The 18,454-nt window shown below is 37.5% G+C and overlaps 1 protein-coding gene across 4 annotated transcripts in view; it reads left to right on the top strand.

Moving 5' to 3' along the window:
- nocta (nocturnin a) overlaps nt 1-18,454 on the top strand; it is a 29,400-nt gene that overhangs the window by 7,644 nt on the left and 3,302 nt on the right. The window contains exons 1-3 of one of the 4 annotated variants that reach the window (XM_057850741.1): nt 14,509-14,533; nt 14,604-14,694; nt 15,146-15,415. In XM_057850741.1, coding sequence (XP_057706724.1) covers nt 15,154-15,415 — 262 coding nt within the window. In that variant the 5' untranslated portion in view covers nt 14,509-14,533; nt 14,604-14,694; nt 15,146-15,153. Of the gene's footprint in view, nt 1-14,394; nt 14,479-14,508; nt 14,534-14,565; nt 14,695-15,145; nt 15,416-18,454 lie in introns of those variants that run through there. The other 3 variants (XM_057850739.1, XM_057850742.1, XM_057850738.1) reach the window with 3 other exon arrangements.

Below are 18,454 nucleotides of genomic sequence, written 5' to 3'. Positions count from 1 at the left end.
ACTACGACTATCACTGAATGTAGTAAGTGTGATTGTCTTCCTGAAATTGACACTTCGCTCCGCAAGTTAACAACCCTGCGCCGATACTGCCCATAATGGCGCAGAGCGGTCTACCGAATTCCAAATTATGTCTGCCGTTGTTCTCGCTGTAACAAAAATAGAAGAGCATTGTTTGGTTCAGAAAGAAATATTATATATATTCTATTTACTGTTATAATGGCTACCTATAAATCTTTGTTGGTGGGCCTGAATTGCTGTTAAAGAACTTTTGTGCTTTGCTGGTCCACTATATACGTATGAACTCATGTGACTCGTTCCAATTAACTGTTCCAAAACTCTGGTGACCGGACAAGTTGGTTTGTTTTGTTCCAAAAAAATCAAGCATCAACAGTTTAACCAATGAAGTTTATACTAAAACAAGCAGCGCCTGACTGCAATCAGCCACTTACACTTGGATGACACCAGATTGGTGAAAAGATATCGTCTTATTTAGTTAGTAGGAAATCTTGAACCCACTGTGGCTCTTTGTGGAATAGTTTGAAGATCCCTGCTTTAAAGAGACTCAGATTTACCCCTGAATCTCCCTGAAACACCACTACAAACCGGGCCCTTGTGGAGTCCCGGCTCAGGGCTGCTGCCTTTTCAGCCCCCCTTCCCACTAACGCTTCCCATTTCTAGCCTTACCATTATATCATAGGATTGACCTGGTTACTCTAAATATAAGTGGCAGCCTTTACTGGTCTTAAATTGTCCACTCATTTGCTCTAGTTAGAAAGTAATGAGCTTGTTGCCCCAAAAAATATCAGGAGATTAAAGGGTTTCATTGAGACAATAAAAGCTGTGCAATCCTGAGTTGGCTTAGTGGGTCTGAAAATGGACGGATATATTATACCAACACTATTAGTTTCACTTGCATACTTTCTCAGTTTAGTTTTATGCATTTTATTTTTTTCATCATAAAGCTTATTTATAACGATGTGGCAGAACCAAAGTCCTGTGGGAGTTTCCACAGAAATCTTTATACTAATTTCACAATGTCATTGATATTAGGAATCTGCAATTTTTTAAAATTTACATTTGCAATATAATATTTTATTAACCCTGTTTACAAAAGATTCAATGACAACCAGAGGTGGGTAGTAATGCGTTACATTTACTTGAGTAACTTTTTGAGAAAAATGTACTTCTAAGAGTAGTTTTACTAAGCCATACATTTTACTTTTACATGAGTAGAAGATTATAGATGATAAACAGTGGCCCTACCAGTTTCACCAATGAGATCTTGCAACAATAATCACGTGACTCCATTGTACCAATCAGACTCAAACTTGCCGTTCTATGATCACACTGGTCTGTTCAATTACCGTAATTTTCGCACTATATGGCGCACGTGACTATAAGCCGCCACCCACCAAATTTGGAACGAAAATGGCATGTGTTCATTTATAAACCGCTCTGGACTAGGGCTGTCCCAAACGACTAATTTCCTCCCGATTAGTCAGCCGACTATTTTTACGATTAGTCGACTAATCTAATAATTTTTTTTTTTTTTACTACTTTAATAATGAAATTTTTGTTGAAGCTTATTAATTCACAAAAAACATTTTGGAACACCTGCATTCTTTATTAACGTATAAATAAATAACATAAATCAATATAATAAATAATAATAATAATAATAAATCAATAATAAATCACAAACAATGATGTCAAATGATGCAGGCATTAACTAGTGCAAAAAAAAAAAAAATGTAAACGGAAACACTGAGACTTCACCTCTTTAACAGGAGTCAAAACAATTCTTACTCTTTTTGTGGTATGTCATTGTCTATATTGTTCTAAATGTTAAAATTAATTGCAATGTCCCGGACAACCATTTTCAGAATACTTTGTGTGAGTTCAGATGCTTTTTCTGGTGTGCATTCCGCATTTTTGGGGAGGGGAAAAACTGTTCAACTTTTGTTTGCTTTAACCTGAAAATAGATAAAGTAGAGGGCACACTGAAATATTACCACAACTATGTTGAATGAGAGGCACACATACTCACAGTAACAAAAATTAAATATATAGTATTAATTTTATAGTATACTACAATATGTATATACACAATGATACCTTATAATATAAAGTGACTAACATTAGTGCGGTCATGGATTAGAGTAAGCAGGCCAGTGCTGTTTCCATATATATTTTCATTATATTATGTATATACAGGATGTATGTATATATTTACCCCAAGTGGGAGCTTCCATGATCCTAATGATCCCGATGCAGTTACCTCCACCTTACAATGACTGCAAGTCGCTTTGTTGTAATTTTTCCACGTGAAGTGAAGACACACTTTCGAGCGTTTGAACCTACGTGCTGTCATTGTTATGTTTATGGCTGCAATGCTCGTGCTTACCAATCGTAACCTTTCATTTTCACACTCTTTCCTGGTGAAGTGTAGTCAAACTTTGGAGCGAGTGGTTCTTGGCGCCATGCTAGTTTGATGCGTCTGGACAACAAGACACGTCACGACGCAATACGCGTCTTTAGGAATCGTTAAAGGGATCGTTAAGGCTTTTTCATTGTGATGTCGAGGCCTCGAAACACTCGGAACCGGTTCCGAATTGGAATCGGATTTCGATTCCCATCCCTATCAGCGACTATATAAAATATACACTCACCGTCCATTTTATTAGGTACACCTGTCCAACTGCTCGTTAACACTTAATTTCTAATCAGCCAATCACATGGCGGCAACTCAGTGCATTTAGGCATGTAGACATGGTTTAAGACAATCTCCTGCAGTTCAAACCGAGCATCAGTATGGGGAATAATGGTGATTTGAGTGATTTTGAACGTGGCTTGGTTGTTGGTGCCAGAAGGGCTGGTGTGAGTATTTCAGAAACTGCTAATCTACTGGGATTTTCACGCACAACCATCTCTAGGGTTTACAGAGAATGGTCCGAAAAAGAAAAAATATCCAGTGAGCGGCAGTTCTGTGGGCGGAAATGCCTTGTTGATGCCAGAGGTCAGAGGAGAATGGCCAGACTGGTTCGAGCTGATAGAAAGGCAGCCGTGACTCAAATAACCACCCGTTACAAGCAAGGTAGGCAGAAGAGCATCTCTGAATGCACAGTATGTCGAACTTTGAGGCAGATGGGCTACAGCAGCAGAAGACCACGCCGGGTGCCACTCCTTTCAGCTAAGAACAGGATACTGAGGCTGCAATTTGCACAAGCTCATCGAAATTGGACAATAGAAGATTGGAAAAACGTTGCCTGGTCTGATGAGCCTCGATTTCTGCTGCGACATTCGGATGGTAGGGTCAGAATTTGGTGTCAACAACATGAAAGCATGGATCCTTCCTGCCTTGTATCAACGGTTCAGGCTGGTGGTGGTGGTGTAATGGTGTGGGGAATATTTTCTTGGTACTCTTTGGGCCCCTTGGTACCAATTGAGCATCGTTGGAAAGCCACAGCCTACCTGAGTATTGATGCTGACCATGTCCATCCCTTTATGACCACAATGTACCCAACTTCTGATGGCTACTTTCAGCAGGATAACGCGCCATGTCATAAAGCTGGAATCATCTCAGACTGGTTTCTTGAACATGACAATGAGTTCACTGTACTCAAATGGCCTCCACAGTCACCAGATCTCAATCCAATAGAGCATCTTTGGGATGTGGTGGAACGGGAGATTCGCATCATGGATGTGCAGCCGACAAATCTGCACCAACTAGCATGGTGTACCTTATAAAGTGGCCGGTGAGTATATATATATGTATACAGTGGTACCTCTACATACGAATTTAATTCGTTCCAGGACCTTGTTTGTAAGTCGAAATGGTCGTATGTCGAGTAGGATTTTCCCATAGGAATACATTATAATTCCATTAATTAGTTCCAAAGCCTAAAAACATACACTAAATTCCTAATAAATACTGCTGGCACTGTTACAAATGGCAATTAAACATAGAAAAACAAATAAGTTATAAATAAATAATTCAGAATAATATAATAATAATAAGAATAATTAATAATTATTCCTGTAAATAATGTAACGAATCGGATTCTAATATGGCGGACACTTTTTACTGTCCCTGAACGCACCGCGAAGCTGACGTCTCAGTGAGATAGGTCGGTGCGGTAGAGATAATACTTTCGTTTTCTTGAGAGCAGTCAACTGCTTAAGACAATGGGCGTTTTGTGTTGGATAAGTTCTTAAATAAATGATAAAAACATGACGAAGCTGGCGATTTCCTTGGCAATGTTACCACAATAATAATTGTCACCTTAACTTATAAATAGTGGCGAACGGTGGTCGGAAGAGGACCATGGAGCTGTATTGTTGAGCCAGTTCAGGGACGCGCACACCAAGCTCATATTTTTCTATAACTTGTATCTTCATTTCAAAGGTAAGCATCACTTTTTTCCTTGTTTCTCCAACTGTATCAACTTTTTTTGAAAACTGTGTTGATTTCTCACACAAGAAAATCCACCGTGCGTTCGTTTGCAGTGCTGTCATGTCGTTGTATTTCGAGCAACTCGTCGGATGTAGAAACAAATGGCGGCTCAAATTTTACGTCTGATGTCGAAAAGATCGTGTGTCGAAGTGATCGTATGTAGAGGTACCACTGTATATATATATATATATATATATATATATATATATATATATATATATATATTAGGTCTGTCAAACGATTAAAATTTTTAATCGCGTTAATTACAGCTTAAAAATTAATTAATCGTAATTAATCGCAATTAATCGCAATTCAAACCATCTATAAAATATGCCATATATTTCTGTAAATTATATATATATTCTTTAAAATAAATTGTTGGAATGGAAAGATAAGACACAAGATGGATATATACATTCAACATAAGGTACATAAGGACTGTAGTAGGCATTTCACTCTACTGTCATTTAAATCTGTCTATGCTGTCCTCACTCCGAAGCATCTACTTTTTCCAAAGCTAGACAGCTAGTGAACGACGCCTTAATAATCAGACTTCTTCCTTTTTCATCTGATTTATTAATAAAATGGCCTCAAACCATTGTCCTCTTTAGACCGTCGTAAAACTACAAAAAAAAAAGTACACAAGCATTGCATTAGCAACAACGTTAGCTTAGCACGCTATACATGTTCACTAAACATAAACAAAAAGCGTCTCACACAAAAAATATAACATTTCGCTTACTAACATAAAATGTACATTCTTTACAACAACCATACTTACGGACAAATCTTGGCCAAGGATCATATAAGCACAACATTACAACGTAGGCGTCAGCCCGAGACGTCGTGCAGCCATATTGAACTGGCAAGAAAACAATAAACCATATCACAAAGCGACCACAAGAGTTCGCTGTTAGACAGCACAAAATGCCTTGCTGTAAAACTTACCAAAAGGCAGAATACTGTCTGAGCGGGACATGTGCGTTAATTGCATCAAATATTTTTTAAAAAATTAATTACCGCGCATTAACGCGATAATTCTGACAGCCCTAATATATATATATATATATATATATATATATATATATATATATATATATATATATATATATATATATATATATATATATATATATATATATATATATATATATATATATACACATAGACACGAACATCTTTATGGCTCTCGTAGAATCACATTTCAAAATATGTTGGGTGTTTTGGCTCTCTCAGTCCAAAAGGTTCCTGACCCCTGATATAAATAGATATTACTGTATTTGACAGTGGCATCGTACGACTGTCATAAAACCAAATGAACCACCATGAAGCTTTGAACTAATTAGCTGCAAAGCTTTATTGCTTCAAGAAGCTTAATTTGGCTATCACTGCTCCCTTGGGGCAGACAGTCTACCTCTGCTGCCACCTGCTGTCAACACTGTTGTTGTGCAACATGCCTCCTAGCATACATTGCGGCGCTACAGATGTAAATAACGATCAAAATTCATGTCCTGTGTGAATTATTTCTTCAGTTACTGTTCCAGTTGTTTCATCAATTGCTAATTATGGTATTAGGGAACACTTTATTTGACAGTGGTGCCATAAGACTGTCATTAAACAATCATAATTATGACATGACACTATCATGAGCATTACTGAATGTTTATAACAGATGTCATTTAGTGTTATCCGGCAAATTATCTCACCTTTAAATGGATGTAAAAGATCCAAGCTGGACATAAATGGAGTTAGTAACATAATTTGCTGGATGACACTTAAAGACATCTGTCATAAGCATTCAGTAATGCCCATGATAGTGTCATGTCACGTTCTTATAACAGTCTTATGACGCCGCTGCAAAATAAAGTGTGACCTATTAACCCAAATAAATCAACAAATAGGCCGCACTGGACTAATAAACCGCAGGATTAAAAATGAAAGAAAAAACTAGCGGTTTATAATCCGAGAATTACGGTACATGTCGTCATTAGAGCACTGAGCTGAGAGCAAAACATACCATTGTTAAAAAAAACAAAAACAAAAAAAAACATCGTAAGCAGTTACTCACAATGTTACTGATTACTTGAGTATTCTTTTCACCAAAAACATTTTTACTTGTACTTCAGTACATTTTTTGGATAAGTATTTTTACTTTTTTGAGTAATATTATTTTGAAGTAACAATTCTCTTACTTGAGTAAAATTTTTGGCTAATCTACCCACCTCTGAATGGCTTATGTTATTAAATCCTCTTAATTCTTAGTTTACAACTCAGGCTGACTTTGCATTAGTACTTTATTCACCGAAATGGCAACTGATATAGTAGCTGGCTGACAAGGTTGAGAGGGAGGGAGAGGAGATTGTGAGTCACCACTTTATCTATTCATCTGGCTGCCATTGTCCCAAGCTACTCTGTCTACATGCGGCATTGACGGCCAAGTGATGTACATAGGATGCACTGAATTGAAAACCGCCGAAGGAGCTATAGCTGGTATTCAATGCGTGACTGCACGTGCTTGTTTTTTTTTTGTTTGTTTGTTTTTTGACTGGTGTGTGTCCAAGTGAGTATTTTTTATTGTATTTATCAAGATATCATGAGTGCTATTTTGGAGTAAAAGTCCATCTTGTGTGATGGAATATGCTTATATTTTTACACCTCCAGGCATCATCTGACTAAAGTCCTTCATCATTAGGGAAGTTATATACTTTAGGTCTCCGAAGGATTTTGTCTTAATTCATCTAATTTTTATTGGGGTGGTCAAGTTCACGTGACTTGTGCATGGACCATATCGACTGTGTATACCACTATTTTACAGCTTGTACTTAGATTATTACCGTATTTTTTGGACTATAAGTCACAGTTTTTTCATAGTATGGCTGGGGGACTTATGTGTGAAATTATTAACACATTGTTATATCATGTCACATGTTATTTTGGTGTTTTGGAGTGACACTGATGGTTTGGTAAACTTGTTAGCATGTTCTTTATGCTATAGTTATCTGAATAACTCTCAATAGCTATGTTACCTTAACATACATGCCACGTTCGCATTTTGTTGTTCATGCATCATGGAACATAATCATACTGTACACTTATTCAGCATGTTGTTCTATATTGTATTTTTAATTTAAATTGCCTTTCAAGATGAAATATCTGTTCTATGTGGTCGATTTTATCAAGTAAATCTCCCCCAAAAATGCGACTTATACTCCGGTGCGACTTTTATGTTTTTTCCCCTCTTCATTGGGCATTTTATGGGTGGTGCGACTTATACTCAGCTGCAACTTATAGTCTGAAAAATACGATAATAAGTTCTTTTGACTTTGCTTTGTGTTTTTGGAGCAGTTCACATATTTACACCAAACTTGGCAACTCCAGAAGCTTAGATGGCATGAAAATAGTTTTTGTGATAAATAGGATCCTATCAGTCTTCACCAAGGTATACACTTCCTGCCGTCCAAATTGAAAGAAACAAAACAAACAAAAAAAATGTACCGAAATGAGTTTTTCTGTTCTCTGATCGAAAAGCCGAGAATAAATATTGGCACCGGCACTGGGGTGAAGCCTGTAAAGAGGAGGACATAAATTTCCTTCTTAGTCTAGGCATTTTAAACTCGACCACCCAATGTATGTTTCATAGAATTATACTGAATATCTCTGAAAAATAGACAATGTACAACTTATATCTTTGATATATGGCCAAATATTCAAATCTACGAGTAAGCACTAGACCTAATACAATACTGGAGCACTGGCAAGCAAGCAATTTTTTCTTTTTTTTTTTTTTTTTTTGCACAAAAAGTCAGAAATAGCGCTTTAAATTATATATACCGTATTTTTCAGACAAAAGTTGCAGTTTTTTTCATAGTTTGGCAGAGGGTGCGTCTTATACTTTGGAGGAACTTATGTGTGATTATTTACGGTCGAGTCGGGCCGGACTTCTCTCTCGCTAACTTTTATTTAATAAATATATATTCATATATTTATACTAAAACGATGTATGGATGTTAAATAAAATTGATAATTTGGCTAAAACAGACAAGGCGCTGTGCGTGCCTGTGTACGTGAACACGCGTCACCCCATTCTCTTTTCAATCTTCCCCTCCCGCCCTGGTGCCCTCCGCGAGTCACATCCTGGTATTTCCTTTTCGATATGGAGCAGCTACGAGTGGAAAACAAACTAAAGATAATAGATAAATTAAATAAGGTGTTACCTAATAACCCAAATAAATCAATAAATAAGACGTACTGGACTATAAGCCGCAGGATTCAAAATGAAGGAAAAAGTAGCGGCTTATAGTCTGAAAATTACGGTAAACTCCAAAGTTTTTTGTTTTTTTTAACCGGTAAATTTTGGGCACTCCAGATCAATACTGGGGCACGTACTCCAGTGAAATATGTTTGGCGACGCCCATGGTTAGCCTACAGTAAATACATTTCGTTCTCAGCTTTTTTTAATAGCCATATACGAGAATGGTTTTCTGTACCTAAACCCATCTAAACATCTCATACAACATATTTCAGATTATGTGTAACATTCAAGAGAGATTAAATTGGACCTAAATTAGATAAACTACACACAAAAAAATCTCATTCAGCAATGTGGAACTGTCAACAATTGAGACCACTCATACCTCCTTTAATTATTATAGTGCATCGTATTGCACTATGTGTTGGTGTGTTCAAATGTGTGGCATGCCATTGTGAGGAAATTTGCCTCAGAGAGCCAGCATAGTAAATCATTGAATTTCAGAGTGCAGACATATGGGAGGTTATTAGTAGGTTAATTTTGTGGGTAGGCTATGAAAACAAAGAATACTGTGTTCTGTGGGTGTCTTGCAGTCTACTCTCTGTGGTCTTGCTGAGTTGATGTATTTATGAAACGTTTGTATGTATGTAAATTATCACAAAATTTTGGAAATTTGAGTTTTACGCTAGATTCACTATTATGCCCTCGGATGTTGGGGATGAAGTGACACAGCCTCTAATGCTGTTTATTGAATTTAAAGCAACACTAGGTAAATTGTCAACCTTTATAAAATATTTTCATAACATTTATGACTGACAATTAGTTGAATGACACTAGTGCTGCAATAATTAATTAACTCGAGTAATTTGATTAGAAGAAAGATTCAAATTAAATTTTGCTGCTTCAACTATTCGTTTAATTAAAGTGCCGTTGTAAAGGTTTACTTTGAAAGTGTTTGCATTTAGTTTTATTGATGTGGGTGGATACACTGCCCTCTAGTGGTGATGGTGAATATGACATAACTCATTTCACATGGCTGAATCCAGCTGCTCCCTGTTAAGACCGGCATAAGTTAAGTTTTTGTTTGAGCTAATGTTTTTTAATGCATTCGTAATTTAGTTTATTGGTATAGTTAGCTGTTTTTTGTTGGAATATTTGTTTGAACCATTTGTTAAGAGCATTGTAAAAAAAAAAAAAAAAAAAAAGAGTTAGCATTTTGTAGCATTTAAGCTAGCGGACCTTTGCTATGTAAGTTAGCCAATTATTCTTTTGATATACTTAGATCCTGATTTATTTATTTTTTTATATCGTTTGAGGCTCAGCGCAAGTATTTTACATTTTTTATGTTCCTCATCTGATTATTCGATTATTTGAAACTAACTGGCTCCTCGATTATTCGACTATTAAAATAATCAATAGCTGCAGCCCTAAATGACACCTCTTTTATATCTTGAGAAGGTCTGTATGGCTTCCACCGGCACTAATTAACTTTGAGGATGGTGGCAGGAACCCTGCCACACACAAAAAAAAAACCCTTCAAATGTGCTGACTGCTATGCGGCATACATCACTTCTAACCCTGTCGCAATATGCAATAATACCATTTATCGTACGATAAATATAAATGAAGGCGGTAATTTTTTTGCTGCAATTTATTGCCTTGTGCGGCAGACATGCTGTTAAAAGTTCGGATTCCTTGTTACCAACTGCGCAAAATGCATCTTCGTTCCAGGTCCGGCAAAAAATAGCGATGGAGCCAATCGTTCCCATTATATCCTATATCGGACGCGTCAGTGCTCCAGTTTGACTGCGGACCATCTCGTCTGGGCTCACGTAGCCAATTGCATGGCACGTAGCACATCTAGTTTTCTATTACATGATACCTAGTGTGTGCACGCATTAAAAAAGTTAGCAAACGCCACAGAAGTCATGTCTGCTAGTTACTGCTCAACACCAGCATATGAGACTTTCATAAACAGCACGAGTATGAACCACAGCACTCTTAATTTGCCACTCAAATATCTTGTGTTGTGCCGAAAAATAGTCACCCCGCGTGAAATATCACCCCTGACAGGAGCGCCCACACGTCAACGACACCGGCACGCCGGAGAGCAGGGCGGTAAACCGAAAATTTACCGGTACCGAAATTCTTTACGATGACCGACGTCATTTTGACCATGACGGTAAATTCGGTAATTTAATAACACAAGAAAATACAGTCTTTTCATCCCGCTTTGACTCTGTTGTTCAGCTATGTTCATTCCCCTTTAAGAAAGCAGACAGTGTGCTTACGTATGGAGTCACGTGGTTATCAGTAAGCCAAACAAACGAGGCCGGTAGGCTAACGCTAGCGGCTAACGCTACAAACAAACGTGATGGAGTGTTGCTTAAGGGAGGTTCGCCAAACTTTCACCCGACATTAAATAGACTCTTGGCGGCACCCAGACGGACTTTCACCCGTTGTCCTTTCTTGTTCTCACGATTTCCAAAGAGGATGCTTTCAATGCTTTCTACTGGTAGCCAAGCCACAGGCTAACGCTAGTGGCTAACGCTACTGGCTAACGCTAGCGGTTAACGCTACAAATGAACGTGATGGAGTCGGATAGCGGCTCTAAACTAGTTGAAACAGCTGAATTTAACGAGTGGATTGGTCTCTGACTGCATCTAGCAATTATGCTGCGTTCCAGAAAAGTGGGATGTCGGATTTTTCCGACCTCCGAGTTGAAAAATATCATTGGAACGCCACTCGAACTGGTAGGTCCAAGTCGCCAAGTCGGAGAAAAAATAACTACCCCGACTTCCAAGTTGTTTCAATCTGACGTCACTGGACAAATTGGCGCTCATGAAAACGTATTGAATGATGACAAAATAATGAAGTAAATCAAGTTTATTCGAGACGCCATGTATTTTTTTCTCATACAGTGAATTATCTTTGTTGTGCTATGTTTTTATATTGATGATCAGCAAAGGATGTAACTTAAAAAAAAAAGGCAGTTTACAGTGTGGGATATAACGCAGCCGTCGTTTTTCCTCTCTATTTGATTGCTTATAGGAAGGCAGGTTCGCTGGAGGTCAAAATGTATTTGGATGGCCAAAATAAAAAACACCTCGTCGCGATCAGCCATCTTTGTTGTTTACATTTGCTTGGAACGCTTTGAGATCGGAACTGGTACCATCCGAGTGGGATAAATCCGACTTCCCACTTCTCTGGAATGCAGCATTAGTTTATCACGTTATTGTGTATCTCTTGTCTGTGTGTGATTTCTCTGATAGCTTTTGTGATGGTAAAGCATTCAGCATAAAGTACAATCTAACAGTGAAAATGATAATATAACCGTTTAATGGCCCCAGCTATTTTTCTGTATCTGCTTAATTCTGTGTCATTAGATCAATGCAGCTTTAATGTGTGTTTGTGTATGTATTAAAAAATGCAATGGGGGAAAAAAAAACCTGAAACCTTGCAGAGTGATTATGGGACATGTACTCCATATACTACACTACATCGATGAATTATATAAACCGCCATGACTGAATGGAAATTAAGAAGGCCAAATCAATCCATACCAGTTACTATAGATAATGCTGCAAATATCGTTAATTCAGTACGTGACACAGATGGATTCCGACCACAAATAGGATGTCTTGCTCATGTAGTAAACCTAGCTGCTAAGAGAGCTGTAGCATTCAACAGTGTGCCCCGCCTCACTTTACAAACAGTAAAGATTGTTCTCAGCACTTTCATACTAAATTTCTTCAGATCAGTAAGAAGTAAGCACATAGATATTATGCACTAAAATGCATGTTTATATGATGGCAATTTTTGCTCGTTTGCAAAAAAAAAAAAAAAAATACAGTTGTTATTTTTTTTTTTCAGAGCATTAACTGTATTGGATCGGATCGAAAATCGTGTCCCCCGTATCGAAAATCGTACCGAACCGTGACTTAACTGTATCATTGCATCCCTATGGAACACCATTGCAGAAGCTATGAGGGGGAAAGTTTTCATATGCCTAAATGATTAAGTTATTAACTGCAATTGTATTTTTTTTTTCTTGAAAAACACATTTTATTTATTGTGTTTCTGTGTGGTATTAATATTGTATTTTACTCAAGAGGCATGGTCTATTATTTTTAGTTGTGATTTCTTTCTATTACTTTCAGTTGTGATTTCTTATCGCGTTTAAATGTTTGTACTTGATCTATTAATATATACTGTATTCTCACTGTGTTATTGTAAATTGGTTTAAAAAAAAAATTGGAGGGGTGCAATAATATCGCATATCACAATAATTTATGAGATAAATTATCGCATACTAAAATTTGTTATCGCGACAGGCCTAATCACTTCCCCCTTTCCCCATTCTTTATAAAGACGGAAGTCGATGCAAACGCTTTCGCACGATTGCAGTATAAATGGCGGAGCAACAAGAGACAAAAGGTTTTGGCTGAGAAGGAAAAAATAGAGAGGCTATCAGGATATAAAGAATAAACATTGGCCCGGCTTTCACTCGCTGGCGTGAAACCCCCCCCTACCGGGGAGCCACGCTAAGCCACGGTTGCTAACCGTCATATGCTATTGTTTAGCCACAACTGGATTCATTACCTTATTACTATTTGTCCTTCACACAGCCGCTGGAAACAGAAATGTTGTTTAATCCATCGGTAGGCGACCGGGAGACTGATTTTTTATTCATTAATGATTTTACGACACTGTTCCAGTGTGCGCTGGTCCTCATGGGAAACGGTCTTCCTTAATGCAAAAGACTACCACTTTTGTCCACCAGCGTCGCTAAAATTGACCAAACTGAAAAGTTGTAAGTGATAATGGAATATTTACTATGTAACACTGGCTATGTTTATGTGCCGCCAGTATTCGTGTTAAAGTCATTATCTATGCTTTTCACACATTAACAATAAACCATTTATACACGCGAGTGTACATTCAGTCGTCCTTTCTTTTCATTAGTCCGATGCATGTCCAAGGGAGGGAAAAGAGACAATCTTACTATCCATGATGAGGACTGTTCTCACAGTAGTTTTTTAATTTCACTGTTATTTTCAGCATGAGGCCGCTTTATACATAATCTTCAAGTTGTCGACTACATTAATGAAGTCATGACTTTCCAACTCACTCCAAACTGTAATGAATGGGAATGCCTTCCTGGTCAGCTAGCAGGCGTCCTCTTCTGCTTAACCATGTACAGTCCCTGACAAGTCTTTTCGCTTATCCATTTTGTAGAAACAATTGCTTATAACCTGACTTTTAATTATTAGATTGGTTTCAGAACTGGCTCATATGAAAGCTAAGACCCTCCCAAATGATGTTGAATGTACAAAAATATATTTGTTCCACTGAAAAAAAATGTATACTTTAATGAAGACAAAAAGGTCAAATTTTGGCAAGACAAAAGTTTTGTGAAAGTAGTGTGAACATTGAACAAAAAATGCAAAAAATGCAAAAACATGTTACATAACATAAGCGAAATAAGTAGTGGTGCTGTGAGATCCAAATTTAATATTTTGTATGACTTCCATGGGCTTGAAGGACTGCATCCATGCGGTTCGGCAAGAATTTATACAATTTATTGATGAAGTCTTCAGGAACATCAAAGAAAGCAGTCTTGCATGCTTCCCAGAGTTAATCAACATTCTTGGGTTTCGTCTTCCATGCTTTCTCTTTCATCCTACCCCAGACATGCTCAATGATGTTCATGTTTGGTGACTGGGCTGGCCAGTCCTGGAGGATCTTGATCTTCTTTGCCTTGAGGAACTTTGAGGTAGAGATGGATGCGATGGAGCACCATCCTGCTGCAGAATTTGTCCCTTTTTATGGTTAGGAATGTAAGAGGCAGCTAAGATTTGTTGATATTTCAGACTATTTATGTTGCCTTTCACCCTGCAGATCTCTCAGGGTGAAGACAATTAAAAAACCGTGTGGCATTTGCCAAGGCCCACAGCCTGTCAACTGGATGGACGCTGGAAAAGTGCAAAAGGTGGATTTTTCAGATGAATCTTCCATTGAATCACACCACAGTCACCGCAAATATTGCAGGAGACCTACTGGAGCCCGCATGGGTCTGAGATTCACTCAGAAAACAGTAAAATTTGGTGGTGGCAAAGTCATGGTCTGGGGTTATATCCAGTATGGGGGTGTGCGACAGATCTGCAGGGGGGAAGGCAACATAAATAGTCTGAAATATCAACAAATCTTAGCTGCCTCTTACATTCCTAACCATAAAAAGGGACAAATTATGCAGCAGGATGGTGCTCCATCGCATACTTGGTAATTTGGTTTTTAAGAATAATTATAAAAATTGGATGTTTACAAAGACTTGCATAACTGAGTTACTGCTAAAAACCCGATTTTGAAAGGGTTATTGGTTGCATGTAAACATAGCAACTTGGTTTGACAGAACATGTCTTGTCTATTATTGTGTTTTTTAGCCTGTCCAATGGGCAGCAACAACAGCAGGCCATTTAGTGCTCTGGCCCAGACACTGAGCAGCACCACCTTGGAGCAAAGAGTTGAGCATCTGGACCAGGAAGACCAGATTGAGCTTGACCCAGACCAGCTGCTCAGAGAGTGTGAGGAGGTCCTGCAGAGTCGTCCGGCCAGGCCCCACAGAAACCTGATATGTCCTAAGGATGCTGGATCCTACTGCCACCAGCTCGGGCCCTCCGTTCGAATAATGCAGTGGAACATACTTGCGCAAGGTAAAAAAAAAAAACAAAACAAAAAAAAATGGAATCAGTTCTTGCAATATTTGTAGGGATTTCTCAGTCCCAAATTTTTATCACCCATTCTAAATAACCTGTCTAAGAGCATTTGCCAAAACTGAGTCACATAAAAGATACAATTCCTCGGCGAGTATACAGTATATATCAGGGTTTCCCCTGGGATTTTTTAAGATGTGGTGGTGGGCTGCATCGGAGTTGGACAGCCTCACCATGTTGTGCCACGGCAAAATTGCGTTATATCATGACACATGAGATTTTTTTTTTCCTCATTTTTTTCCCCAAGAAGAACCATATCAAAGATCTCTTTGAAATATTTCATTAGCCAGGCTAATGTCGTAGCTCTCAGCTATGGTACATGTACATAAAATGCATAGCTGATTACAGCTACATTACCCTACGTAATATTTCCGACTTTTCTCACAGCAATAGTACGACTTACATATCGTAGTCCTTCTTTTTCCTTATATTTGGCCCTAATACGTACTACATTACCACAACAATAATAGTCCTTCTGTTAATGGAAAAATGGTATAGGTTTGCAAACGGACGTTCGGGACATAACACTATCAACTTTTTAGGATGCTCAAATCGTCCCCACCAACTTTTAAACAACCTTATCAGTTCAGTTATAGAGGTCATGTGGATTGTCTTCAGATATTTTTTAAGGATAGAATTGACCCTACCATTATTAAATGAATTTCTTTCATTATGTTCAGATGTACACTGACACCATTTTTTTTCCTCAAACGCACGTTCGATTGGCTGATGACAAGTTAAATTCCCTTGTTTTCAGTGTAAATCTACTAGAAATAAATGAAATTATCTGACAGTGCTTCAAGTAGATTTTTTCTCAGATTTCTTGGAATACGATTTTCCGCTTGCTATTTTTCTTAACACACTTATTTTAAGCAATAAGTGTGCATATTTAATCTTAAAAAAAAAACAACAACAAAAAAAAACGCTTTTTTTTTTGTCGGAAATGTTCTTAATTCAAAAATTGATAATGTTCAAAACATTATTTGAAAGCATTTTTTCCCCTTGATTTTGGTGAAAAATGACCAACCTTTAGATGTATGGTCTTAATAAGAACAAATGGTAATATTTACCTAAAGTAAATTTAATAATCTGACCCATTAATCTGTTAACTAGTCTTTAACACTTAAAACAAGATGGAGAAAATTATTAGACTAGATTTAAGAAAAAATATCAGATTAAGAGGGATTAAGAGAGATACATTTGCGGTGTGAAGGTTTGTACTCGTCAATACAGATTTATTTTTGCATTGATCATGCAACCTATCAATTTATTAGGTTGATATTGGTGAGAAATGTAGCCCTAACCCCCGTTCACCCAATCTGTCCCATCCCCAGCAAAAAGTGTGCATGCAGGGTATGTTGTCATATCGTCCCTACCAATATTGAGACCAAACCTACGCCCTTGGGGTGGAACATGGTAATATAACAAGGGTCGCGATGCAGAAATTGTCAGACCAATACGACGAGGTGGACTCAGTTGCGGAGTTTGGGGCAAAAAAACTTTTATTTTGAAAACACAGGTTCTTCCGCTGACATGCGGGGATGAGAAAACTACAAACAGAAAGCGCTCCAACGGAGGAATGAGTCAGGATGACTAGAAAAAAAAAAAGTTCAAACACAAAGCACTCCAAAAGGGTGGAAAGGTAACAACATAAAATGCTCCAAAAAGAGGACAAAGTCAGGATTACTATGATCAAAATTTACAAACACAAAGCACTCCAAATGGAGGATAAATATAGAGGATTACTATGAAAGCTACGACAAAAGGCTGCTATGACTTACTTGAGTAGAAAGAAACTTCTGCACTGGACAAGGGAAACTAAGGCAATATATACGCAGGAGGTAATGGGGAACAGGTAGAAACAATAGGTGATTAGGTGACCAGAGGAAGGGCAAGTACGCAGACACGAGGAGGGTGAAGCCTTCAAAATAAAACAGGAAATGACATGACATGACAGAAATGGTAGACATCAAGGAGTGGTCGAGGTTTTCTTTTTCTTATACTTACCCTTTTAGTCGTTTTTTTTTTCTTCAAATTTTCTTTGTTTGGATCGATTATTTATCATCTAACATATTGGCGAAAATGCGAAAGTAACAAAAAAAAAATACAATTAAGTGATAGTTATGAGGTAGATATACGTGACTGTTTTACAAACGCCATTTTTTTCATTGTGACATAATTTGTTTAAAAGTTTAAAATATGTGAGTGAATAATTTTTTTAAGTCGTTTTTTTAACGATATATGAGACATCAATTAATGATTCCAAGCTAAAAATGAGACATTTTGAATAATAAATATAATTAATTATCTTCGTTTTATGGATGGGTTGAAACAAAAGCGGTTGCGTGACGTCTGTGAACAGGGGTTTTCAGGGTAAAACGGACAAATTAAAAATAGTTCGGGGGCTTCATGCGCCATGAATCTGCTATGGCAGCATTTAGACATATTGTTCTATCAAACACAACAGTTGTTTTGGCTTAAAACTCAGCAGTTTCTTTTAAAGAGGAGTGCAATAGAAGTAACTGCTTTTTCAGTCTTGTCTGTGTTTTCCGCCACATAAAACTTGTTAAAGGTTCCGAGTATAAAAAAAAAAAAAAAAATCTCAGTACACAAATCAGTCATAAATCCTGTTCATTCAAATAAAGAAATGCTGCTGAATGATATTTTTTTTCTTGTGGACAAAGCGCTGCTATAAATTGTGTCAATGATTCTTTTAAACAAAGTAAACAACAAAATTGAATGAGGAGGAGGCAGACTGTAGTGAATCGGTTTTCCTTATCAAACAGTTGTTCATAAATACAATCCAAATCCAATTTCAAAGCACACTCTGTTGTATGACAATTTACAGTTTGAATGGGAGTTTTTGTTGAAAGGAGACTAGGGGCGCTTTCACATTAGACTAAGACAGTGCTTCTCAATTATTTTCTGTTACGCCCCCCCAAGGAAGACGTAAATGTTTTGCGCCCCCCCAAACTCTGC

The sequence above is a fragment of the Corythoichthys intestinalis genome, chromosome 11 (genome assembly GCF_030265065.1).
Source record: "Corythoichthys intestinalis isolate RoL2023-P3 chromosome 11, ASM3026506v1, whole genome shotgun sequence".
Lineage (NCBI taxonomy): Eukaryota > Metazoa > Chordata > Actinopteri > Syngnathiformes > Syngnathidae > Corythoichthys > Corythoichthys intestinalis.
This window is presented reverse-complemented; position numbering and strand designations above follow the sequence as displayed.